This window comes from Microchirus variegatus (genome assembly GCF_963457635.1).
Source record: "Microchirus variegatus genome assembly, chromosome: 1".
Classification (NCBI taxonomy): domain Eukaryota; kingdom Metazoa; phylum Chordata; class Actinopteri; order Pleuronectiformes; family Soleidae; genus Microchirus; species Microchirus variegatus.
This window is the reverse complement of record NC_139802.1, coordinates 35,151,332-35,176,057: the sequence shown is the minus strand read 5'-3', so window position 1 is coordinate 35,176,057 and position 24,726 is coordinate 35,151,332. Positions and strand designations below refer to the sequence as shown.

At 40.5% G+C, this 24,726-nt stretch overlaps 1 protein-coding gene across 1 annotated transcript; it reads left to right on the top strand.

Annotated features, from left to right (window-relative positions):
* Positions 1 to 1,231: 1,231 nt before the first annotated feature.
* Positions 1,232 to 24,372, top strand: slc45a2 (solute carrier family 45 member 2; the record flags this gene model as incomplete). The annotated part of the gene is made up of 7 exons (XM_083898461.1): positions 1,232 to 1,694; positions 4,153 to 4,329; positions 13,786 to 14,141; positions 15,914 to 16,057; positions 19,472 to 19,595; positions 22,112 to 22,317; positions 24,151 to 24,372. The coding sequence occupies 7 exons, from the start codon at positions 1,232 to 1,234 to the stop codon at positions 24,370 to 24,372; spliced, it is 1,692 nt and encodes a 563-aa protein (XP_083754587.1).
* Between the last annotated feature and the right edge of the window lie 354 nt (positions 24,373 to 24,726).

Below are 24,726 nucleotides of genomic sequence, written 5' to 3'. Positions count from 1 at the left end.
TGTGAAATAAAATAAAAACAAAAAAAAACCTTTATGAATAATACTAATATTCTACTGTAACACTCAAACCCCTTCAGGACCATTTTGGATCTGTTAGATTGTGTAGTAATTGCACATAATAAACATGATAAATCAACATAGACCGTAATGACTCTAATAAACCACATACAATAAACCAGCATTTATTTCAACACAAAAAAAACAAAACAAATAATTGTACTTGTTTTTTTTAGGAAATATAAAACTGTATAGCAGAACCAAACTACTTAGTGATGAGTATATTTATCCACCGTCACCCTACTTCAGAATCAGAATACTTTTATTATCCCGGAGGAAATTGTTTTGTTACAGTTGCACCATATCAGACTCAGTAACTTGCAGAAGAAGACAAGACAGAGCACACAAATGAAAAATAAATACATTAAAGAGCACCAAAAAGAGCGCAAAAAAGAGCACTTTTATTATTATTATTATTATTTTTTCATTTTTACGTTTCTCTGCCCCATTAGAATCTTTTATTTTATGCCATAGCGCTGTTTGCTGTTAATCCCCTGCCAGCCACAGCGCATCATTGCAGCTTCTTTTATTTATACCCTACATTTATTTTGTATGTTTTTTTACAAGGGTTTTATTTAACGAACACATTCTCCTCAAATGAGGCCGAACATGCAGCTGTTAGGGCCCCCTGGTGGCTTTTGGGGCCCGCATATAGCAGGAAAATTAAACTGATAAATGTTAGAGCAGGGCCCTCCATAACAAAAGATGAGTCACAAAAAACACCTCAGGTTAATCATTAGATTCCAATAAATACATCATTAGAATAAATAAGCCCTTTTACAACACTCTCTCACGTGTTTCTCACAAAAACATGTGACACTCACCCATGAGCTGCCTCATGCTGTCATCACTGCAGAAGACGACACACAGAGACTCCTGGTCGTCTCTCAAATACGCACTTTGCTTTCTCTCCTCCCCTCTCATTCTCTTCTCCCTTAAGTTCAAACTCTGCTCTGCCTCGGAGCAGGAGGCAGACCCCAAAGCCGCATGGATCGTGGACTTCATTGCTCAGCTATGCAGTAGAGAGGAGGATTAGCCCTGCGAGCTGAGCACCGGTGCACTGGACCTTTAACCATCACCAGGCTGACCAAGAGAGACAAAACTTTTACCTTCTTCTTCTTCTTCTTCCTCCCCTTCTCCTGTTGTCTCACCCCCTCTGTCTTCTCTTTCAACGATGACCCTTCTATCAGACGACCAGTCTGTGCGGCCCCAGCCCTGGCAGCTCCCAGAACACTCGAGCACTTCCCTGCACCCGTACTCAACAGACTGCATTGGCTCCAAAGAGGACTACATGGACAGTGAGGACAGAGCTGTGTTTGCAGCCACGGAGCCCCCCAAACGCTCTCGGGGTCGCCTTATTCTTCACGGCATGGTCATGTTTGGAAGGGAATTCTGTTACGCCGTGGAGGCGGCCTTTGTCACTCCGGTGCTTCTGAGCGTGGGACTTCCCCGAAGCCTCTACAGCCTGGTGTGGCTCATCAGCCCCATCCTGGGCTTTCTGCTGCAGCCCATCATCGGCTCGGCCAGCGACTATTGTCGGTCTGCGTGGGGCCGGCGGAGGCCTTACATCCTGACCCTGGGCATCCTCATGCTGCTGGGACTCACCCTGTTCCTCAATGGAGATGCTGTCATCTCAGGTGAGGGAGAGGTGGTGGTGGTGGTTTGAGTAAGAGTTTCAGAGTGAACTTTTATTGTGAAGCCGACTCCGAGGGAATGGCAGAAATGCGTCATCGCTTCTTTCCCGCACAGAGAAACAGAGGCATTGTGAAACTGTCTGAAGCTGTGGAAAGTTGACAGTGCTGTGATCTCTGTTTTGAATTTTACATAAAACAATTATTATTCATGCAGTTCCTTCTCCCGGACATTCAAGCAATACTCAGCAGTACTCCTTACCCTCAAACTGTCTGGTTACACATATAGATCCACAATTCATGCACAAGAGTGTTCATATATACGCTTAAGGGAGCAGCTGAACTCTGAGGAGAAGGTGTACAGAAAGAGACGTATGGAGTAAATCTTGTATATTACAAACAGAGAACTTTATGTTTCTGTCAGAAAACAAGCAATAAACCTATTTATTCCCCTATCCCCCTAAGAACAGATGCTAGTTGTGTCTTTTTTCCAAAAGGTTAACTTGAAAGTTTGTTTTTGACTCATTGTGAATGTTTGTGGTAAATGTGGTAAATATTAATTTAACTCATGTCTATAAGTTTTGTAAGTTTGAAACTCATTTAAATTGTCAGCCTGAGTTAACTCAGGGGGTGACCTTTTGAAATACTGTATCTCCAAAATGAAGTCAGCATCTTCTCTATCTCTCTCTCTCTGAACGGCAGCTCACCTATCAGGAGAACATAAAAAAATTCATTTTTTGAAGTATGATGAGGGACAAAAACTCATTGCACATTCACTCCGAGCACTTTTCTTTGGACTTGTGCCAGGCTCCAGGCAGCATCACGAGAAGAAAGAATCTGTCAAAGCACATTTTTTTAAATATTAAAAAAAAAAAAAAACCGAGCTAACCTCTCTGCGCAATCACAGAACTGCTGTGTTGTTTCACAGAATCACTGGGGACAAGTGTTTGATTTTCACAGTTCAAACAGTTTTGGAGTCATATCTGATACTAGCACTGTGCGTGTGTGTGCTGTGGGGACCTACGTCTGTTCACACAGTCGTAGTATGTGGACTTGTCTTTCCCTATGGGGACAAAAAGCAAGTCCCTGCAATGTAAATGATTACATTTAGAGGTGAAGACAGGCTGTATGGCAGTGTTGTAATGTAACAAAGTACAAATACTTTGTTAATGTACTTCAGTGCTTTTACTCCACTACATTTCCAAGCCAGTAATTGAATCCACAGCCTTCCAGTTGAAAGACACCTGGCCATCATTTACCAAAAAAAAAAAGTACTTTTCATATCAGAAAATTACTTTTGCTACTTAAGTACAGTAAATGTCACTTTTACTTAAGTAATATTATAAAAAGTTTTTTTTTTTTTACTCAAGTATCCCTTTAAGGTACTTTATACAAGACATGTTGTATGGTTAGGATGAGGTTGGGGTTAGATTAAGGTTAAGGTCAGGGTTAGGATTAGGATTAGGCCAGTAGTAGTCATGGTTAAATTAAGAGTAAGCCTCCAGGACATTCATGTAAATCAATGTGATGTCCTCTGAAGTCCATGTAAACCAGACTCTCTGTGTGTGTGTGTACATGCCTTTAGTCTGTGTTGGACCAATTGTCTTTGTGAGGACATTTTGACCTTGAGAGTCCTCACTATGAAAGTGTGTGAGAGTCTTAAGCATTATACAGCCAAGAAGGTATTTCGCTTTTCTAACATAATCTTCTGGGTAAACTGATTTTATTTCGGTGTTTCTTTAAAAAAAAGTGTACAGGAAGTGTGCGACATGTCGCCCTGTGGGAACGGTCCTTTGTAGATATGGTTTTTTTACTCTCCTATTTTTTTTAATAGCCAGAAAAAAATTACTTTTTAATACTTCATGAGCAACACTGTGCGGTGGCAGGATGTAGTGCAATTATCCAATAACTACTGTACATATCATGGCATAATTGTGGTGTATAAGTATTAATACTATATATTAATTAACAAAAGTTCAATATAATGCTGTAGCTCTGTGCGAACACACTTTGAAATACAACACATAAAAGCTATTGAATGCTTTGCCTCAGATTAGTGAGCGGTTTCTCTCCTCTTCAAGTTTCTCGTTGTTTCTTTTGATTGGATCTGAACTTAATACTGTTGACAGATTTGAAACTTTTCTTATTGTCACACTTTTAGCTTTGTCACATCTATTCAGCCTTTTCTTGAGTGTTGTTATCACTGGCGAAACACGCTCTTCTACTTAATTATAAAAAAATCCTTTGAATGACACAAGCTTTGCTGATGATTTTCATAATTTATTCATTTCCTCGCCTCACTGAGACCTGTCAAAGGTAATTGGCTGTCTTGTGCGGTTAATTACACTTAGTTGTTCTTTCGGGATATCTATTCATTCAGTACGTACAGCTGCAAATGTGAAACCTGAGGCAACTTGACTGTGCTGACCTTCGATGACGGATGTTCTTGCTGTGTGTGTTGCAGAGCTAATCGTTGACCGGTCACAGAGGAGTACGTGGGCCATCGTGGTGGTGATGCTCGGCGTCGTGCTGTTTGACTTCGCCGCGGACTTCATTGACGGGCCCATCAAGGCCTATTTGTTTGACGTGTGTTCGCATCAGGACAAGGAGCGGGGTCTGCACTACCACGCTCTCCTCACAGGTTTGTGACTCTCTTCGTTCTGTTGCACTCTAATGTTTCTGTGGTGGCAGTTTTTCCTTCGTCTGCTTCACATGTTGATTGTTCTGCTCTGTGGGGGCCCCGACGGTTGGTGCAGTGGTTAGCGCTCTCGCCTTTGCAGCAAGAAGACCCAGGGTGAATTCCAATTCCTTGCTTATCCCTCAATCTCAAAAATGCGCGCTCCCTCTAGTGCAAGTGCTGTCCCGATTCTCAGAAAAATTAAGTTGAGGGGCGAGTTTAAGGGCTGTATCGCCCTCAATATTGAGATTTTCCGAGACCACCCTTGGGAGCAAGGGCTACCCAGAATGCATTGTGTTTTCACATAACAAAGATGGCGCCGAAAGCAGCGAAACGAGTACGCTACAAATTAAGTATTTTCTTTGTTAATAGAGATATAAAAATGATGAAAACCACTGTATTATCTTAGTTTAGGCCCATATTATAGATTACTGACGTCATTGTTGTGTAACATTTATTTTTATTTTACGATCTTTTGTCAATAGCCGGCCGGTGCGGACAAGCGATCGTTTGCTATGGTTTACTTTTCAATAAGTCGTGGTGTGTGGTAACTGTCAGCTGAATATGTCTGTGGTTGTGGTATTTGTATGAGTATCATCTTATAACTAACTGACAACCTAATAACTTGACTGACAAACGGATCGTAATAAATAATCGTGACGTAAATGTGTTCTTCTTCTTCTTTTTTGGAGTTGACAGACTGGACGCAGCTTTCGCGTTATTCTGCCCCCTACAGTCTGAAGACATATCTGCATTTAAGGGGTGTCCCATTTCTAAGTGACAAAATAACCCTCAACACTTGGTTTTCAAGGCCAGTTAAGATTAAGGGTTAAGATAGGAATTGGAATTGGCTCCCAGTTTCCAGGGTTCGAGCCCCGGTTGGAACAATGGCCTTTCTGCAAGGAGTTTGCATGTTCTCCCTGTGTGCGTGGGTTATTTCTCCGGGTTCTCCGGCTTCCTCCCACAGTCCAAAAACATGCAATATGGGGATAAGGTAAATTGGTTACTCTAAATTGACTGTAGGTGTGAGAGTGTGAGTGAATGGTTGTTTGCCCTATGTCAGTTGAGATGACCTTCCGTTGGAGGATAAAGAAGGTAGATGATGGATGGATGTTTTGCTCTGCATCGTTTTGTGCTAATAAGTGCTTCGTGGACCTTTTTGTGGCTGTACAACTACCATAGACCATATATAAAAAGTGACTGGTTTGCTGGAGGAGGCTGACCCGAAGGTAAAGATGTATTGAAAAGAGCTATAGGGCTTTCAGTCGGACGCGGTTCACGGTTCGACATTGGTGCTTTCTGGCAAACCAGCCCGTGTTCACTCCAATTTCAATTTAGTGGGAGGAACCAAAGTGGGAGGATGTTAACACAGTAACACAGCAACGGCAACATAATGGCAGATTACGATTCGCAGGGAAGAATCAGGTATTTCTTGGTTCTCTCAAGTACCAACTTTTCTGGTTCCGAGCCTGTTTTTTTTTTCAGTCTAAATGCGCCGACCGGTTCGAATTGGTAAAAAAAAACAAAAAAACATCCACTTTCACACTCACATCTATGGTCAATTGGGAGGAAACCGGAGAAAACCCATGCTCACACCGGGGGAAATGACGTTGATATTTGTAAATTATGCTCCCACTTAAAGGAAAATAGAGGAAAAAGCATTGCACTTATGAGTCAACGCCAACGTGATTGACAGCTGCTATTGTCCAATAGGAGCCTGGTGGCAGGTGAATTTAAAACCTTCAAGACTCAGTCTCTTTTGTGTGACACCACTGCTGTTTTCCTTTCTGAATGAAAGTGGATTTTCTTAAAAGCTGGAATGCCCAACTCTTTGGCTTAAAGTGATGATGTCAGAGGCAGAAATAGAAAATATCGCCCATGTGAATGTTTGTATAATGGCTGTGCAGTGAAGCAACTTTCACTTTTATTCACATAGTGGCCACCAGGGCAGGGTTTTTTGTGGGAAAATTCATAGGAACTCCATTATACTGTGTCTAAACGATAAAAGGAATAGTGGGTTGTACCATTTTTCTCTTTTTTGCCTCGTCAGTGCGTGGTTGAAAAAAAAAGAATACGGCGAGCGTAAATGTTGCGTCCTGAGGTTGTTGCCGCCTGTGATGCCGTGTACGAGGCACAGCATTTGTAGCTAATTGACGAGACATTTTGTGAAACACACTTCATTTGCTCTCTCTCAGAATTATATGGCATCACTAATTACCTGCCCATGTCTGCGTGCTGTACACTCTGTAAAGGATTTTTGATTTTTTTGCTAAATGACTGGAAACGAGGGGAGAAATAGCTCGTCTGACCATGTTATCGTAAGCAACAGCTTGTTCGTTTTCTTCTCCTGGAGTGTGCATATTGTCAAAATGCATCTCAGCACAGCCCGACAGGCTGTTCCTATTGTTATATGAACCATCAGCTCCTTTGAATTGACATTTGCCCATTGACCTGCGAAGAATACTTCAGGTGTCTCCTTCCACTATTATCCCAAAAGTCAGTGCATGCCAGCGGCAGAGCAATAAAAGTGGTGGTGATGCACCTTTCAGCGGGTATAAAAAACCCTTTTTTACAACACTACAGGCTTAGTGGAGCCTGGAGAATTGAATATCAAACACAAAAAATTAATGAAGGATTTCTAAATGCTTCCTTTTAAACTAAATCCCTCTCTGCGAGAATAAAATGCAGTCAAACTCTCTCACTCGCTTTTGGCTGCCTCTACAAAACATTTAGTTCTCCTCAACTACTTTTATTTTTCATGTCCAAATTGTTTCTTTGACGGATTAACTTTGATCGAATTAAGCTGTGGCTCCATGTATTATTAGATTACTCACTTGTATTGTGACAACCACAGCAAACCATCGAATCAAAGTGATTCAAAGCTTTTCCAGGGATCATAGCATGAATGCAAATGTCCTGAGATGCATTTGCTGATGTGAACAAGGCTGTAGATGCATTTGTGAAAGCCTGGAGGAGAACTTCAGCCATGTAAAGCCCCCTAACATCCATCCATCCATCCATTATCTGCTGCTTTATCCGCCACCTGGAGGGTCACGGGGAGTGCTGTGCCTATAGGTGGGGTACACCCTGGCCACATATAGAGACAAACAACCTTTCACTGTCACACTCTCACACCTAGAGTGTCCAGTTTACCTAATCCCCAAATCTGCATGTTTTTGGACTGTGAGAGGAAGCCGGAGAACCCGGAGAAAACCCACGCACACACTGGGAGAACGTGCAAACTCCATGCAGAAAGACCCTTGTACCCAGGTCTTCTTGCTGCAAAGGCAAAAGTTCGAACCACTACACAAACCCCCCCTAAAATCAACAGGTCTGAACCAGTCTGTCCAGCATTAAAACCCTTTAAAACTGAGCGTATCTCTGACGACATGTTTGCATTACTGTAGTTACGCGACAGTTTTGTGCTATCGGAAAACATCCCAAACGGTTTCTGAAAGCTGAGAAGTTGCACGTCAAAGCCAACATGTGGTTATTACGGTAATTTCACTCGAATCAGCGTCTCTGTCGCCAGAGAGGAGAGAGTGGGAAGAACACCTGTGCATACATGTCATATTTTGGTTCACCTACTTTTGCACATTGAGAGACAAAGAAACATGTTATTGAACATATGTTTTATACTGTTCAAGTGAGAACAAAACAGTATTTTAACATGCAGTCAATTGTAAATAGCTGCATTTATTCTGGAAAAATGGGCAAAACACTTACTCACAGGACATTGTCTGGTCCTTTTATGGTTAAAATACGCAAAAAGCAAACAAAAAAAAACAAATTTTAAGGGTTAGGTGTAAAAGGGTTAAACAAATACAATTTAAATACTTGGGAGGCAAGTTTATGTTTTGTTGGTGGATACAACAGGCAGTGGGTGATGTGAGCATGAGTGCCGGGCAGTAATCCAACCCTGAGCTAGTCATGTGTTGCAGTCATGGGTCTTGGCTAAGAGAGACAGAGGGAGAGAGAGAGACAGAGGCCGGGCACATGACCCTGTAGACAACCACATGTGTGTGTTTACAGAGGACGGATCGAGAACTGTGCTGTGTTTTCTCTGTGATTTATAAGTTTGTAAGTAAATGCTGGCTGTAAAAGACTATTATGGAGCTACATCAATGCTCAAACCTAACAGACAGACAGACATACTGTGTTTTATAAATGTCCAGCTACTCCATCTACATCTCTATCTCTATGCTCTCTCCTCCATACTACCATATACTAAGTACATGGATAAAAGGGTGCCCTCATAAACACAATTTCTTCACATGTATAAAAGAAAACTTTCCATCGCCATCATTTATTCCCTGTTATCGTGATTTAGTGCACCGTGCGACGTTATTGTACCTATTTATAGTGAAATGTTATTCTTTTGTGATCTTATTTCCCCTCAACATCCTGTCTGTTTGTGGACATTTCCGTCATTAGTTTCATTATTCTTTTTTCTTCAAAACGACACGATTTCCATTATGTGAATTGTGTTTTTGTTCACATAAGATTTGACATCAATCATTTGGCACAGGTGCATATCAGGCCCAGACGATGGACGTAAGCGTTCCCCTGAGTTTTTATCTGCTGTCACTTTATGGGGTTAACGTTTGAATGGCAGTGGCCTCAACAGGTGTAGGAGCACATAAATGCAGGTATTGCATATTTTATTAATTCCTTATGGAATGCTGGAATCGGTGCGCACTTGGGATTGACACACGGGTGATGGGTGTGTCATTATAAGGCATATATTGCAATAAATGACTGCTCTCACCAGTTCGCCGGCTGCTGTTTGTTGACGCATAGGGTGTGCACGGTGGACCTTTTGTAGACTGCATCATTGCGTATTTATGCTGTTATTTTTTTTGTTATTATTTTGTTGTTGTATGGCGACCCAAATATAATGCATTATTATTATTATCATTATTATCATGTGTTATTTCCCCTCTTTGATAGCACGAGTGGTAGAGCCACAAATAATCACATGCGTTTGTGCGCCCGTCGTCCGTAAGCTCCCGTGTTTAGCCTACAGCGGTTTCCGCTATAACAGGCCTTTCATTTTCATCTGCTGCAATTTAAGTGTATCCCACTACTTTTGTCACTTAGAGTGAAATCTGTTAAAGGAACAGTTCTAAAGTAATTCCACTCTCTTTTTCGGCCTCTCTGCGTATATATTATATAGTGTTTTTATATTTACAGAGCGTTCGCCTCATTACATTACAGGACGTCAGAGGCACATGACGAATGTGTGTGGACATGAATGTTAAAGCTGTGTGGACCGTGATGCGGAACAGAAGTGACTCATGAAGTGCTTATTACTTTACCTGTCATTCGCTGAGATGAAAAATGGCCTTCATTCGTCGAGGCCACTTGTCGGGAGCTCCTGTACATGTCTCTTGAGGACGGCACGATCGGGACAAGTGGAAATGCCGCTGAATGAATCAAACGTGTCTTTTACCTCCGCAAAGAAGGTTATGAACCTTTGTTGTTGTCATCGTTACGTTATGTCAGAAGGGTTACATACTTCTGAAGCTGGTGGAAGGAAGAGGTCTTGGTCAAGCACCAGATCCAGACCTGTTTTTTCTTCTTGTTGATGATGATTTGGTCATTTAATTTAACATTGCCAATATGTTTTCAGCATTGTCTTAATTGTCTCTTAAAAGTATCAAGAAATGTGTCTGGAGCTTCATTATTAACGATCTGACTCCATTGTGCAGCAGATTATTTGACCTTGGTTGCATGTGCAGGGCACTTAGAGAGATTTCATTCCGCAGTGTGTGTTTGTGGGCTTTGTGAGGAGCAAAAATTATACACTATAGTGAGGACATTTTGACTGTTCTTCACATCTTTAAAGGATTTTTGGGGGGGTTAAATGGTAAAGGTTAGGGCAAGGGGCTAAGGATGGGTCCTCACTATGATGAAAGTAGAGCTAAAACAATAACTCGATTAATCGATTATTAATCTACTTTGATCAGGGGTGTCAAACTCATTTTCACTGAGGGCCACATCAGCATAATGGTTACACTCAAAGGGCCAGATGTAACTGTCATACAGAATAAATATTACTAAATATAACCAAATATAATGTAAAATGAAGATAACTACTCTGTAACATAGTACTAAATAACTTTCTGTATGTACATGTCTTTCTGCGATCTAGTGGCGGTGCCGTCCCTTTGCGGGACACGCAATCGCCATGCATTGTGGGAAATGTAGTTTATGGTCAATGCACGCCTTAAAGCAGCATAGACCTATTTTAAAGCGGAACTAGACCGAAAGTTCCAATTAACGCTGTTTTTTAGTGTGTATCTGCATCATTACCTTGTTTATGAAGCCCTGAAGGTTCGAAACAAACAGTTCAGCCATTGCTGAGAACGCTGTGTTTTATTGTAATCTCGGGCTCAGCGAGATCTCTGAAAATCCCGTTATAGTTACGTAAACAGCGGTTCTCCGGAACAGCCGATCGTCCTGCTCCGGGCACTAGTCCGGGCACTAGTCCGGGCACATCCGGTTGCGTACATTGAACCACAGAAGAAGAATAACGTCTGTTGTGGAGGTGTTTCACGAGCGAGCGACAGTGTCTTCTGACTCTGGGTCTGACTCCGGGTCAAAGTCATAAAAGGGACTGCGGCGGGGAGTCGTGAAGAAGCTATTTTTAAACACTGTTAAAACAATGTTTTGATAATAAGGAGCAGTGCATCCACCGTTCCAGAAGGGGGAGCTGCGCTTCTGAGAGATGGTGTGCCGAATGTCACTTCCGGGGTACTGGCCAATCACAATACAGTCTGTCTTCTCAGGCGAGATTTATGTCTGAAATAGCGTGGCTGACAAGAGCTTCAAGAAGGACAGATTTCTATCGGCTCGTTTACAGCAACTAGCAGGTTTTTGACCATAAAAACAAGTTAATGTATGTAAGTAGACCTCCATAACTGACATATATGTGCAACAGGACCACTCTATGTGACCTTTAACACAGATTTTTAAGACCAATTAATCACTCGCGGGCCACATAAAATGACGTGGCGGGCCACATCTGGCCCCCGGGCCTTGAGTTTGACACATGTGCCTTTGATCATCGATTAATCGGTTTGAAGATTTCTGATCGTTTCTGCTTCTTAAATGTGAATATTTTCAGGTTTATTTGCTCCACATAACAAAAAAAAGCATTAAAACTTAATCATTTGTGGTTTGTGGACAAAAACAAGACGTTTGAGAACATCAGTTCACATCAGTGTTTGTCATAATGTCCAGGATGGACAAACACTGATCGACATTTTTCAACATTTTCTGACATTCTATGGACCAAACGATTACTCGATTAATCGAGAAAATAATCGACAGATTAACCGATTATGAAAATAATCGTTAGTTGCAAACAAACATTAGATTTAGCCCCATTTACATACTGAGCGAGGCACTTTTTCTTTTAATAATTCAGATGTTTCTCGAAGTTATCAGACCTTTCACTTTCCTTTTGTGTATGTTATATGAGAATAGACAGACTCATTTTTAGCTTTTAACGAAACCAATTAGTCTTAATGACAAAGTGCCAATCCAAATAACCGAAAGGCCTCAACCACTGCCTGGAAATAATGAGTTTGACTACGTTATATAACCCACTGAGCTTTATCTAAAATAATAATCTGACATGCCTCATTTCTACTCCATAATTTAAGACATTTCCTATGCATCATTTGATGTATGTGTGATGCAACAAAATCGTGCAGCCTTTCCTTTCCTTTCCTTTCATGAAATAATATGATTCTCAGTGAGGAAGTGCTGAAACAAAATGGATTGATAAAGACGACTGAGGGTACAGAAGAATGAGGGAGCAACTGAACATGCCCGCAGCAGAAGTAAAGGTGGATTTAAGTGGAGCCACAATAACAATAACACAAACTGTAGTGGTCATTCTCTAAAGAGCGGTGCTACTCACAATATGCTATTTACAGCAACTGGCCTTGACAATATTTAAGTCTCTCTGTCACAAATATATATATATATATATATATATATATATATATTTACATATACATGCACACACACATATATATATATGTGTGTGTATGTATATGTATGTATATACATATACACGTTTGTATATGTATATACATATATATATATATATATATATATATGTATGTATATATAGGAATTAAAGTTATATAATACATACCTACGTCATGATGTTGCAATTAAAATATAAAGACGATATTGCACACCATTTCAAAGTAAAAGTGTTTGTTTTGATGTGTAGTTTACAACAACAACAACATATTTATGATGCACAATGAATCTGTAAGTAACAAAAACAGACAGAAATAAAGTAGAAAAACACGAGACAAGCTTATATGTAATTAAACCTTGAATATAATAACGTGATAAACTTACGTATAGGGCCGCCAGACATCAACTGGGGTGGCCCGGGCCCCCGATTTGGAGACCCCTTACTTAGAGGCTAGATATACCAATAATTCCCTGCAAAAATTATTCGCAACTGTTTACTACAACATGAACATCTGCTGCTTCTTTCAGCTGAAATAACTGATTCTATTCTAGTCTCTACTCTCGGCCACACAACAGCCTCTTATGTCCTGTGTACCTGAAGTGTAGTGTTTTGTAATGTTCTACGAGCAGTAACCAGTGACATCTTCTACTGCTGTAGCTCTCCTTCATTGATCAAGAGGTTGTTTGTGTTCAAAAAATGGACTTTTCCACATCTTGTTTGGAGTTCATCATGCTTTATCATCATTTGGAACCAGCCCGGTCATTCTACTTGACGAGTTCTGGCACCAAACGGCATTTTGTCCTTGATACATTCGCTGTCAACTCTAGAGTTGTCTGTGTGTGATAGCGCCAGTAAATCAGCACTTTCTGAAATACTCAGACCATCTGGGCAACCAACAACCACGCAACAGGTCTCCTTGACCTTGACTACGTGCCTAAGTGCACTGAGTTGCTGCTGCGTGATTTGGCTGATTTGTCGTTTGTGTTAACAGGCAACTGGATGTGTGTATCTAATGATATTATTATGCAATGTATTTGACAAACACGCTCACACTAGTAGAGACTGTGCTCGAGCTGCTAGTCCAGTAATAAGAAAGTTATAGACACCATCCACTCCTGTTTTGCATAGCACAATCGAGCCTTTGTGGCCACTCAAAGCCTTTTTACGCTATGGTTTTTTGATTCACTCCCACATTCCTACAGTGCATCCTTTTCTGTCGCACATCTGTCATGCCCATTCATAGCTGCCAGAAGCAAATTCAGTTAAGTGTCTCCTCCAGGGACATCAACACACCGCCACATCTGAATATTTATTGATACTTGAATACTAACAGGTACAGCTGAATGTACTCCTTACGCGAGCAATCATTTTCCATCTGCATGGTGCCTTAACTCCAGTATTTCCCCTGTGTGTTACAGGCCTGGGTGGAGCATTTGGTTACCTGGTGGGAGCGATGGACTGGGGCCATTCCGTGCTGGGCCAGTTGCTGGGCTCAGAGTACCAGGTCATCTTTTTCTTCACAGCGTTGACCTGGGGCATCTTCCTCACTGTGCATCTCTTCAGCATTCCAGAGGAACCTCTGGGCAAGGACGAATCTGCCTCGGAGTCTTCACCCCCTAATGCCCTCCTCATACTGGGATCCCACTGCAATGGCTACGGAACATTGTCAAAAGACAGCGTCCGAACATCTCTGCCAGACCTTAGGCCTCGATCATTCTCTGCCCTGGGAGAGGCCAACTCAGTGACGTCCAGTGCCAAGCAGCCTAACAAGGAGGTATGTGATCTGTGAGATGAAGAATTATGTGTATGGTAAGCAGAATACACTGCGGCGTGTAACAGCAGCCATGTAACATGATTTGTCAGCAGTGTCCATTATCTGTCAAGAAGTGCTACACTCTTAGAAATAAGGGTTCCAAAAGGGTCCTTCTACAAAGGTTGAGGTTCTACCTGGAACCATTTGCTTCTGAAAAACCATTTCCCAAAAGAAGGGTTTTTCAAGGGTTCTTGGTAACACTAATGGTTCCAGTAAGAACCATTTTGATCCAGAGAACCCTTTAAAACCCCTTTCCTGAATAAAGGGTTTTAAAAGAGTTCTTGGTGGAACCCTCCACAAGGGTTCTCCTAGCCAAAACGGGTTCTCCTATGAGTGCAAGCCGAAGAGCCTTATATGGTTCTACTTAGCACTTTTATTTCTTATTTCTTTATCATGCCTGACCTTTTTGTGGATGCTCCTGTCTCCAACCCGTTTGCAGCCGTCCCACTTTACGAGCATGGGTTTCGCCGTCGCTTCCACCCTTTGACACAGAACATAAAAGGAAATCACTTCCTGTGTGCAGTGCGGCAAAGTTGACACGAGATCTAAATATACTGAGGAGCACAGCGAGAGCCGTGTGGAGGTGATGGGCTTAATTAGCGCTGTGTGAGTTCAGTGGTTTGAATCTAACAGACATTTTTTTTTTTTTAAATGATGCACCATGGCTCTAAGTTATGATTCAATAAATGTAGCAGTAAGGAAGTGGAAAACAAACTGACATTATAATTGTGCACAATATGACATGCATTTGCATTTGTTTTGACTTCTTATATATATTTTAGAGCATGAGCGTAAGACACAGTGGCAGTGCAGCAGAAGCTGAAAGGAATGTTTTGAGACCCGAGAAAATGTTGAATAAAAATGTTCTGGCTATTTATCTACTAGTAACCTCAATGAACATCTGGGCAAATTCTACAGTTGTTGTACTTTCTCAGTCTGGATTCAAATAGAAATGACAAGACCCTTTGTTCATTGTATTGATCAATCGTTTTTCGTAAGAACCTTTCCTCTTTCAAAGTCACCTAAATCACTTTTCTTCCTCGTTGTGTTGCTCAGCTTGAACTGCGACAGGTTGTTTTTGACCACGTCTTCATGCCGAAATAGCTCAATATTTGTGTTAACAAGCATTTAAACAGCTGTACCTAATATAGTGTGTATCTTCTGGATTTGTTAATCTTAAAAACCCATGGTAAAACTATTGTACGTGCATAAATAGTTTTGTAATTCATACATTATCCATATCCATATTACAAAAATAACACTGTAGACAAACATTTTATGTTCACAAGTTTTTATTCTAAACACACATCCACATACTAAGCTCTTAAGACTTAGACTTACCAAACACAAGGTACTAAAAATAGGGAAATTTATTTTTTTTATTTCCCAGGTACAAGGTTTTTTCTCTGCAGAAGAACTAAAATAACCTCCTCAGTCTGTTACGCAATAGTGAGGTTAATATAACATTTATATATGTTTATAGATTAAAAAAAGGGATCCATGATCGCAGGTGACGTCTGACTGAATCCAATACATTTTCATTTAAATAATATTACTTAATTTAATATTTCATAATCTGCTCTTCTAAAACCTTGGTGGAGTGCTGAATACGAGAATCTTACATTGATCCCCTTTCGCTTCAAGGTTTTATTGTTTCATTCTAGCGCTGAAATAGAACGATATAGCAACGAGTGCTACTGTGAGAGGAATCTAATGTTTGCATGTTTCCACAGGCACAGAAGAGGATGACGATTAGGTCCCTGATGAAAGCTTTCATCAACATGCCAAAACACTACCGCTACCTGTGCGTCAGTCACCTGCTCGGATGGACGGCCTTCCTCTGCAATATGCTCTTCTTCACCGATTTTATGGGACAGGTAAACAAAGAAATAAATGTTTAAAATGTTTAAGTTAAAAAAACCGCATTCATTTCACAAAGGGGGGAGTGTGTGATTAAGGCTGCCATCTGTCTGAGCTCCGGCTCATTTCCCAGTCATTTCCCCCTGCTTTCATCAAATCTGTTGTGAAATTTAGATGAGGAGTCCCTTTTTTTGCAGAGTAAATTTGCATCTGGCAAAAAAAAAAAGAGAAAAGAAAAGATATTTTAAAATGTCACCTTTGGCTCTGCCATGCTGAACATCTTGAACATCTACACACACACACACACTCACACAATCATCTCAAAATGTAACTGCCATCGGGTTCATTCAGAATACTGATGTTAGAATCTAATCTTCATTTGTCGTTTCTGGGATGCGATGCTGTGGTATAATCTGCCAGTTGGCCAATATGCAGGCTGTGTGCTGGGTGGTTTATGTGTGCCTTCCTCAGACAACGGCGCTGATAGTTGTCCAGACTCCAGAGGGACCAGGACTTTTGTTTGCCAGTAATGAGCTCAGCACTTCTTACTTCTCCCTACTCTCTCTAACGGGACCTTTACCAAACTTTTTTCAAACGTCTTTTCAACACTTACACTTGTAGGAGTTGACAAAATGTGTTCAGATCTAACGGTAATATGTGTAAAATATGTAAAGCAGCACACTTAAGGCCCTGTTTAGAACTGGTATTAACATCCGTCCTCAGTGATCCGATCATAACCAGATTGGGACAAAGTACAACTGTTCTCATCGCCATGGTGAAGGTCTAGCTCTCTCCTTCGCAAAGTCTTTGAGACGCTGATCCGTGCTTTCATAGCATCTCGGCTGGATTACTGTATTTCTCTCTATGTAGATCAGTCATCTAGATCAGCGACTCCAGCTGGTCCAGAACACCACCGCTCGTCTTTTGACAGGCTCGCTCCACTTGCTTCCTATTTGTTTCAGGCTTGATTTTCAAATGTTACTGTCTGTTTTTAAAGCGCTAAATGATTTGGCACCATCTTACCTTTCTTTGCACCCCATTCCGAGCTCTAAGGTCTAATAATAATTTATTCAATTACACACTGACTTCATGACTTCACACTGACACAATTATAATTTTAACAAGTTTAATGATATGCAGGCATGTGTTTGAGTGAGTGAGTGTCAAAAGGAGAGCGAGAAAGAGAGGGGGAAAAAAGAGACAAGACGAGCTGAGTGAATCAAAGCTTTCCACATGCTATAAAAGAAGATTTGACCGTAATGAAAAGGCAATCGATATTGATTTTGTGACAGTAGCTTGCAACTAAATGAATGAATGTATGAGGACTGATAAGTGTAGTAATGTGAAACTGCACAATGTCAGCTGAGAAGGCGGTTTCTAATCAGATCTGAGGATGCATTGTGGCCATTCAGACCTGCTCAGTCTGGCTGTCATCAGATAACTAAGGATGGATGCTAATACTAGGTGTCAGTGTCTTAGTGTTTAAAGCAGTCTCAAATTGAAAACACCGTGGTAAATGTAGGATGCCACATTTGATATACTATGGAAATAAGATGCTGCGGTTACACCCAGTGTTACACTGTGTTCTTGTATAATTAAGGGTGACGCAATTTGCCAAATCCTCGATTAGATTCCTTTCTTTTAGCACAGATGGGTCTGCCATTTTTTTGACTACTAGACTAGTTTCTTAGACTTTTTTCTGTCTAGTTTAGTCAGTTTTTAATTCCCATTTCGCGTGTCTACACGGTGTCATTTATTTGCAATGCACCACACTAAGGCCTTATTGTCAAATGTAAATCGTTTATTCACAATATGAATGCAACAGTTGAAATTGTTGTCTATGTACAGTGCCTTGAGATAATAGATAGATATGTTGTGATGAATGTTGAATTGAATTGAACAATAACCAATCAGTTGGAAACTAAGTGTGTTGCTCTGAAGGTCCAGCAATCTGTTATTAAGGTCACTAAATCTGACCTCTGACCTCCATTAACGGTATCGTACATGGAAGGCAATGCCTTGACCTGTTTGGCATTCCATAGCGTGGTTTCAGTACGTTAATTAAATGTTAAAATTCAGAGTTTTCCACCACTGAATAAGGTCACATGTCTGATTCTACAAACGCGTCTATAGCACTAATAATCGCTTTAGGGTCGCTTGAATTTTGAGGAAGTTTTGTCTTTGTCGTTATGATGTATGCGTAACATAACATAGCATAGTTTACCCACCGTGGTTTTCTTGTCTTGAACATTGTTGACAAAACTCACGGCGAACGCAAAATATCTTCACACTGGTGATTTCAGAGAAGTGGGAGGGGGTTCGCATTCGGTCAGTGTGGCAGCAGCTTCGGGTTAGCAGAAGGAGGTAATGTGTGTTTGTGCTACAATGGCTACAACCAAAACTCTGTTTATTTGTCACACTGGGGGGGGCGTGGTTAAATGTGGCGTGGATCCATTCCACCTTTTCTTCAGAAGAACGAGATTGTGATGTCGTTGTGATCAATAATCAATTTACAATTGTGATTGTGACGCCCCTAATTTTCACACAGCAGAGCCGTGTCTTTCTCCTTTCTCCTCCATTTTTGAGAGGGGTACCGAGGCTTTTTTGGAACAAGAAACCAACACATAAATAGAGTTTGAGGCCCAGAATAATAATTCTACTTGTGTATACACAATATCACTGACACAGTATTTCACATCTTGATATAATCCATATCTTTTTTCATGTCAAGTTAATTGTGTTTCTGTCTTCTCTGGAATGCAGCTTTAACTCTTTGACATTGCAAAGTGTATATTTGGGTTTTGTTGTCGCTGTTGTTGACATTTAAATGCATCATTATTTGCAATTCAAAGTGTGATTTCACGTCAGACGAGACAAAGTGACGAGCTACATTAAGTCGTCTTTCTCTGAGCGCAGATGGAGGCTGTGTGTGTGTGTGTGTGTTGTGCGTAATCATCAGTTGACGTGTGGGAATCCTTCAGAGTTTCACAGCGTGCTCGCTGATCAAAGCATATGCTTCACACCATGGTTCACTGAGATATAAGGCATCAACATATGAGCTAACTCTGCAGGCAGCGTTATAGAATACATGTGTAGCCCGTGGGTCTTGTGTTGACTTAAAGGGAAATCACCTTGCTTTTGAATAAAATATGAGAGCATGCATCAAGGACAGAATATTATAGCCTGTAGTTTACAATGAACCTCCTGTATATGAGTTGGGTATTCACTACTGATCTTCTTACACCTCATATGTAATTACCTTTTATTTACAGAAATGACACTGAGGATGTGAGTTTCATGATTAATTTTTTACAGAACTGAGACATAGGCTCAATTTTTCACGAGACAGATGGACAAAAGTGTTGTAACAGTTTCTCCCATTGGGAAGTGAGTGACACTTTCCTGTGTTTTTTTCTATGTTTTTATTGCAGATTGTGTACAAAGGAAATCCATACGCAGAACACAACTCGACAGCCTACCTCACATATGAGAGAGGAGTTGAAGTAGGCTGCTGGGGACTTTGCATTAACGCGGTCTCGTCCGCTCTCTACTCCTGTAAGTACTCGTGTTATTGCATTAAAGTGTAAGTGTACGAATATGTCCTAAAATACACAGTACATGTAGTTACAGAGGTGAGTCGTTTGAGTGCCTCACGTCTTTGTGTTGCCATAGTGAATGGAGACTGGTAAAATGGAAAAAAAAAAGGGAGGGGGAGGGAGGGAGGACAAAACTAATTGGAGTTTGAGGTTATCAGAGCTGGACTCCAAGAAACTTACATTAGTAAAATCAGTTTCTGATTTAAATTGTTTTAAAGTGATTGTTTTTCCATTGCGGTTGCATGACACATTATGCCGTGTTTCCACTACATGGTCCCAGCTCGGCTCGACTCTACACAGTTTGGTTGGTTTTCCAGTACCTCCTCAACGTGGACGGGGTCACCACAGCGGCTGCATGAAACGACACACACACACAAACTAGTGACCCGTGACTTGTAAAGCAGTTGTTTTCAGTGCAACTCGATCATTAATCAGTTAATTACGATTCGATTCAAAATCGATTCTCGATTCAACCAATTTCATTCATACAATGCATAGTGTGTTAAGGCAAATTATGGCATCAAAACAATACAGTTTGTATAAGATAATGTGATAATGTGATCGCACAAAGCCAAACTTAAGACAAAAGTTAACATTTATTCATTCAAAACAAATAAAAACGTACTTACTGTACAAAAAAATAACTAGCTAGCCGCCTTTTTCTCCCAGAAGTTACAAAAATAAACTGCACACAAATGACACAAACTGGTGTTTTGTGTGGTTTGTCAAAATAGAAACTTTAAAAAAAATATATATATATATATAATTATTTTTTTTAAATCGATTTTTGAAGTTTATGAATCGATTCAGAATCGTGGATGATTAGAATCGCGATTCCTATGTGAATCGATTTTTTTTCCCCCTGTTTCCTTTTTGCTAAATGTTTGAGATTAACCCACATTTCCAGTCTTTTTAACTGATCTACAGTTCACCATTGCTCAGTTCGATTCTTGTGCCTGTTCCTGTGAATCGACGGACCAGGTGCCAGGTACTGTTGCTAATGGAAAAGCCAAATAACCATGCAGTGGAAACCAATAGTCCGTGCTGTCGTCAAGCACCAACTTGAGACACAATTACACAATGTACCTTTAAGCTTTCAGAGTTGTTGTTTTTTTTTTTCTGACAGACTGATGTGCACACTACGCTGTTTCATGATCAACACCTTGTCACTATGATTGTTTGTGCTCCTGGTTGTTGTCAGAGCTGTTACCTGAAGACGAATAACAGTCTCAGATAAGACAAAAGGGACATGTAGCTGGAGGTGATTCTGCTCCAAGGGAACTTCACTTGAGGAGGTGGCCTTCCTGTGCTGAGCCATGCGTTTGTTTGTTTGTTTGTTTGTTTGTTTGTTTGATGGTTGTTTGCTCTCACTACATTCGAGAACTGACCCGAGTGAAACATTTACAGCGTTACAGAGAGCAGAGAAACCCGACAATCCACACAAAGAGTAAAGCACTACGCATCAGTGGAGAGGAAAAAATAAAAAAACAGAGCCAGACTCTAACAATGTGCAACATCTGCCTCAAGTGATTGGGGTGAAAGGGAAAAATGGGACAACAGACAAGGGGTGAGGGACAGACAGGACAAGAGCGAGGTGAGGTAGAGACACAAGAGAGGGACCAGGAGCATATATATATATATTATATATAAAAATATAGGTTTAGACAGGATACATCTGACAGTGTAGTACATGTTTATAGAACGACAATGGCAGTTATATATACGCAGTAGCATAGATTGTTGGTAAAACTTTATAACTTTTATATTACGACTTAATTCTGGAAAGATTACGGCTTTTTTCTCATAATATTTTGACTTTATTCTGGAAAGATTACGACTTTATTCTCATAATATTACAACTTTTTTCTGGAAAGATTACAACTTTGTTCACTTAACATTACAACTTAATTCTAGAAAGATTTTTAAAACAAAGAAAATTTTTTAAAAAGACCTCAGTTTTGGCCCGAATACTTCATAGTATATCGATATAATGTTTAAAAAAAAAGTATTTCTTTGAATGTTGTACCTTAGGTGTGTGAAAGTGTTCGTAAAGGCGTTTAAAATCAACTGCTTTCTGCCTTTTTCAATCTGAATCTGATTCTCAAAAGCCTTTAATTGTCTGACTTTCATTCATTCATCCATCCATCTTCTACTGCTTCATCCTCCACATGAGGGTCGCTGGTGCCAATCCCAGCTGACAAAGGGTGAAAGGTGGGGTTCACCCTGCACAAACAGACAAACAACTATCCGCTGTCACGCTCACACCACAGTATCCAATTTGCCTAATCCCCAAATCTGCACGTGTTTGGACTTTGGGAGGAAACCAGAGAACCTGGAGAAAACCCATGCACACACACAGATGGGGAGAACATGCAAACTCCTTATTGTCTGACTTTATCGTGATTTCGTCCATGCCCCAATTTCTTTTCAGCTTTTCTCTGACAGTTCACGTGTGCTTGTGTGTTTTTTTTTTAGATGTGCAACGTTTCCTTCTCCAGTACATCGGCTTGAAGGGCTTATACTTCATGGGCTACTTTGTGTTTGGTATGGGCACCAGCCTCATTGGCCTCTTCCCCAACATCATCACCACGCTCATCCTCTGCACCGTCTTCGGAGTCATGTCCAGCACGCTCTACACCGTCCCATTCAACCTGATCGCAGAGTACCAGCGCGAAGAACAGGTACTGTACTCGCTGCGTGAATGTTTAGATGTATGCGGCATAGGATTAAAATAAAAACTTTAGAGAACAAAAACAAACAGAACTGTTAGGATGTTCCTTTTATTTATTATTTATAGTGTGGGGAGAAAAAATCATGTAGGTTTCAGTTTGAGTCTGTCTTGAAAACAATGAAAAATTACGTCTACATTCACGGGTTTTTTCTTGGCACAAAGCACGGATCCACTCATGAAAACAAGCTGCTCATCTGGAGCTCTGCAAGGTTAAAGTATTACAAGGGGAACCAATAAAAAACAATGTGTTTGTTTCCTCTACTTACTGCCAAAGACTTCATTAAGTGGCGTCTTCTAATCAGTGTCCTCCTCTTTCCCCGCGTATTACACTGCACCTGTCACTTTTTGGGTCTGTTTGTCCAGAGAAAAGGTTGCTAGGTTACTAAGTAAAGTAAGTGGTATAGAAACTACAGCATGTACTGGTTATAAAGAAAGGTTGAGCCATATGAAATGAGAACATGCAATTTTGTGTTTTATTGTTTTTACTGATTACTGTAATTGTATATCTTCCATTTGTGCATTGTTGTTTTAAGGGTGCTCTAGAAATATAGTTTGAGTTGAGTTGAATCAAGACATTTTTTTGCCGATTCTAGTTATTTATACTTCTTTCATAATTCTTTTATAATTCTTTCTGAACATTGAACACTTTCATAATGTTAGTAGGGCTAACTCTGACTCTACAGACTGAAGAGAACATGTTTGTTTCTTACAGATCTGCACAAATAATCATTTTAAATATGTTTTTCGATTGAAAATGAGTTAAAAAAAAATCACCATTCACCATTGCAATTAGATATTTAGTCAAAATTGTTCAGCCTTAAAGGCGCCATATGTAAGAATGTGGCCAAAGACGGTTACTACACTCAAATTCAAAATACCAAGGTCTTTTAGGTCTCGTTTTCTGACCTAACTGGCAACCCATGCTTGCTCGGCAACTGCGACTCTACTGACTGCAATGGTGGTAGAGGGCAGCCACATGCCAAAACATGATTTTAAAGCATAATCTTGATTTGCATTCGCAAAAGTTTTTTTTAATGCAAATATTTTGTCTGTACTGTTGTTGTTGGTGAGTTCAGTTTGTTATATGAACATTATTACTGAGTCTCTGTGACATTAGGAGGATTGTACGGCCAGTTGCTTTAGATTTATTACATAATGCACCTTTAAATACTGCACAGTATCACACAAAGGAATAAAAGAAGGCAGTGATTCCTGGGAAATGATTACTATATCGCTATATGACGGCTGTTTTTCTACTTGATCCCGAGCCTGATACTGAACAAATTGCCTACACTTAATCTTACACTCAACGTCGATATGAATGCTCCTGTTGGCGCAATGATAATCATTCTGTCCACTAATAGTGACTGTCAACATAATCCGTGTCAGAAATCAGGATTTCACTTCACATTCAGAGAAAATCTGTGGACAACAAACGTGCACTTGGCATTTAAATACGGCGCGTTCCATTAAATCAGCAGGGCGTCCCTATCTGGAAGAAAATAGGATTTTAAATGTCTCTTCATGACATTTGGACGGAAGGCAAGTCCGAGTAGGTTTGGACTCATAAAAATCGATTTCAAAAACAATAACTTGAAATTAGGAGACGGTCTGGAAAAATTGCAACTGAAACCATGAACACAGTATATGAGACTGTCTCTTAATCTACTTTATTTTTGTTTTCACAAAGTTGATTCTGTCTATGCTAATTTGATAACAGTGATAACATCAGATCGTGCGCTTATTTTTCTTTTCCTCTGTTGCTCCAATCGTCCATCTCCAGGAGAAAATGACAAGGCACGGAAACGATGAAAGTCCGCGCGGCACCGGCGTGGACTGTGCGGCGCTCACCTGCATGGTCCAGCTGGCTCAGATCATAGTGGGCGTGGGACTCGGCGCTTTGGTCAACTTGGCAGGAAGTGTGATTGTGGTGGTGCTCTCGGCCTCGACCGCGTCGCTGTTGGGCTGCGTCTTCATCGCCCTCTTCATCAGAAATGTGGAATGAGTCTGCTCCAATTGACGTGTTTTAATGGTGTTTGTTTTAATAAATAAGTGAAGATTCTTTATAATATTTATTATCAAGTGTCTTTGACTCCAGTTGTTCCTTTAATTAACGGCTCAGTGTGCAAATAATGTGAGACTGCAGATTATAACAAACTTTTGCAAACCGGAACCAGTGCCGGAGTGAAAGCCCTAATAGAGCAATAATTTGATCTCAAATGGCCCGGACCAGTAAAATAATCCCATAATAACCTATAACAAGAACAACAAGAACTCCAAATGCTGTTTTTTTCCTGCCGAGAGCAAAGTTTCTCCATGTATATACAGTCAACAAAAATATAAACGCACAAAGAAAAAC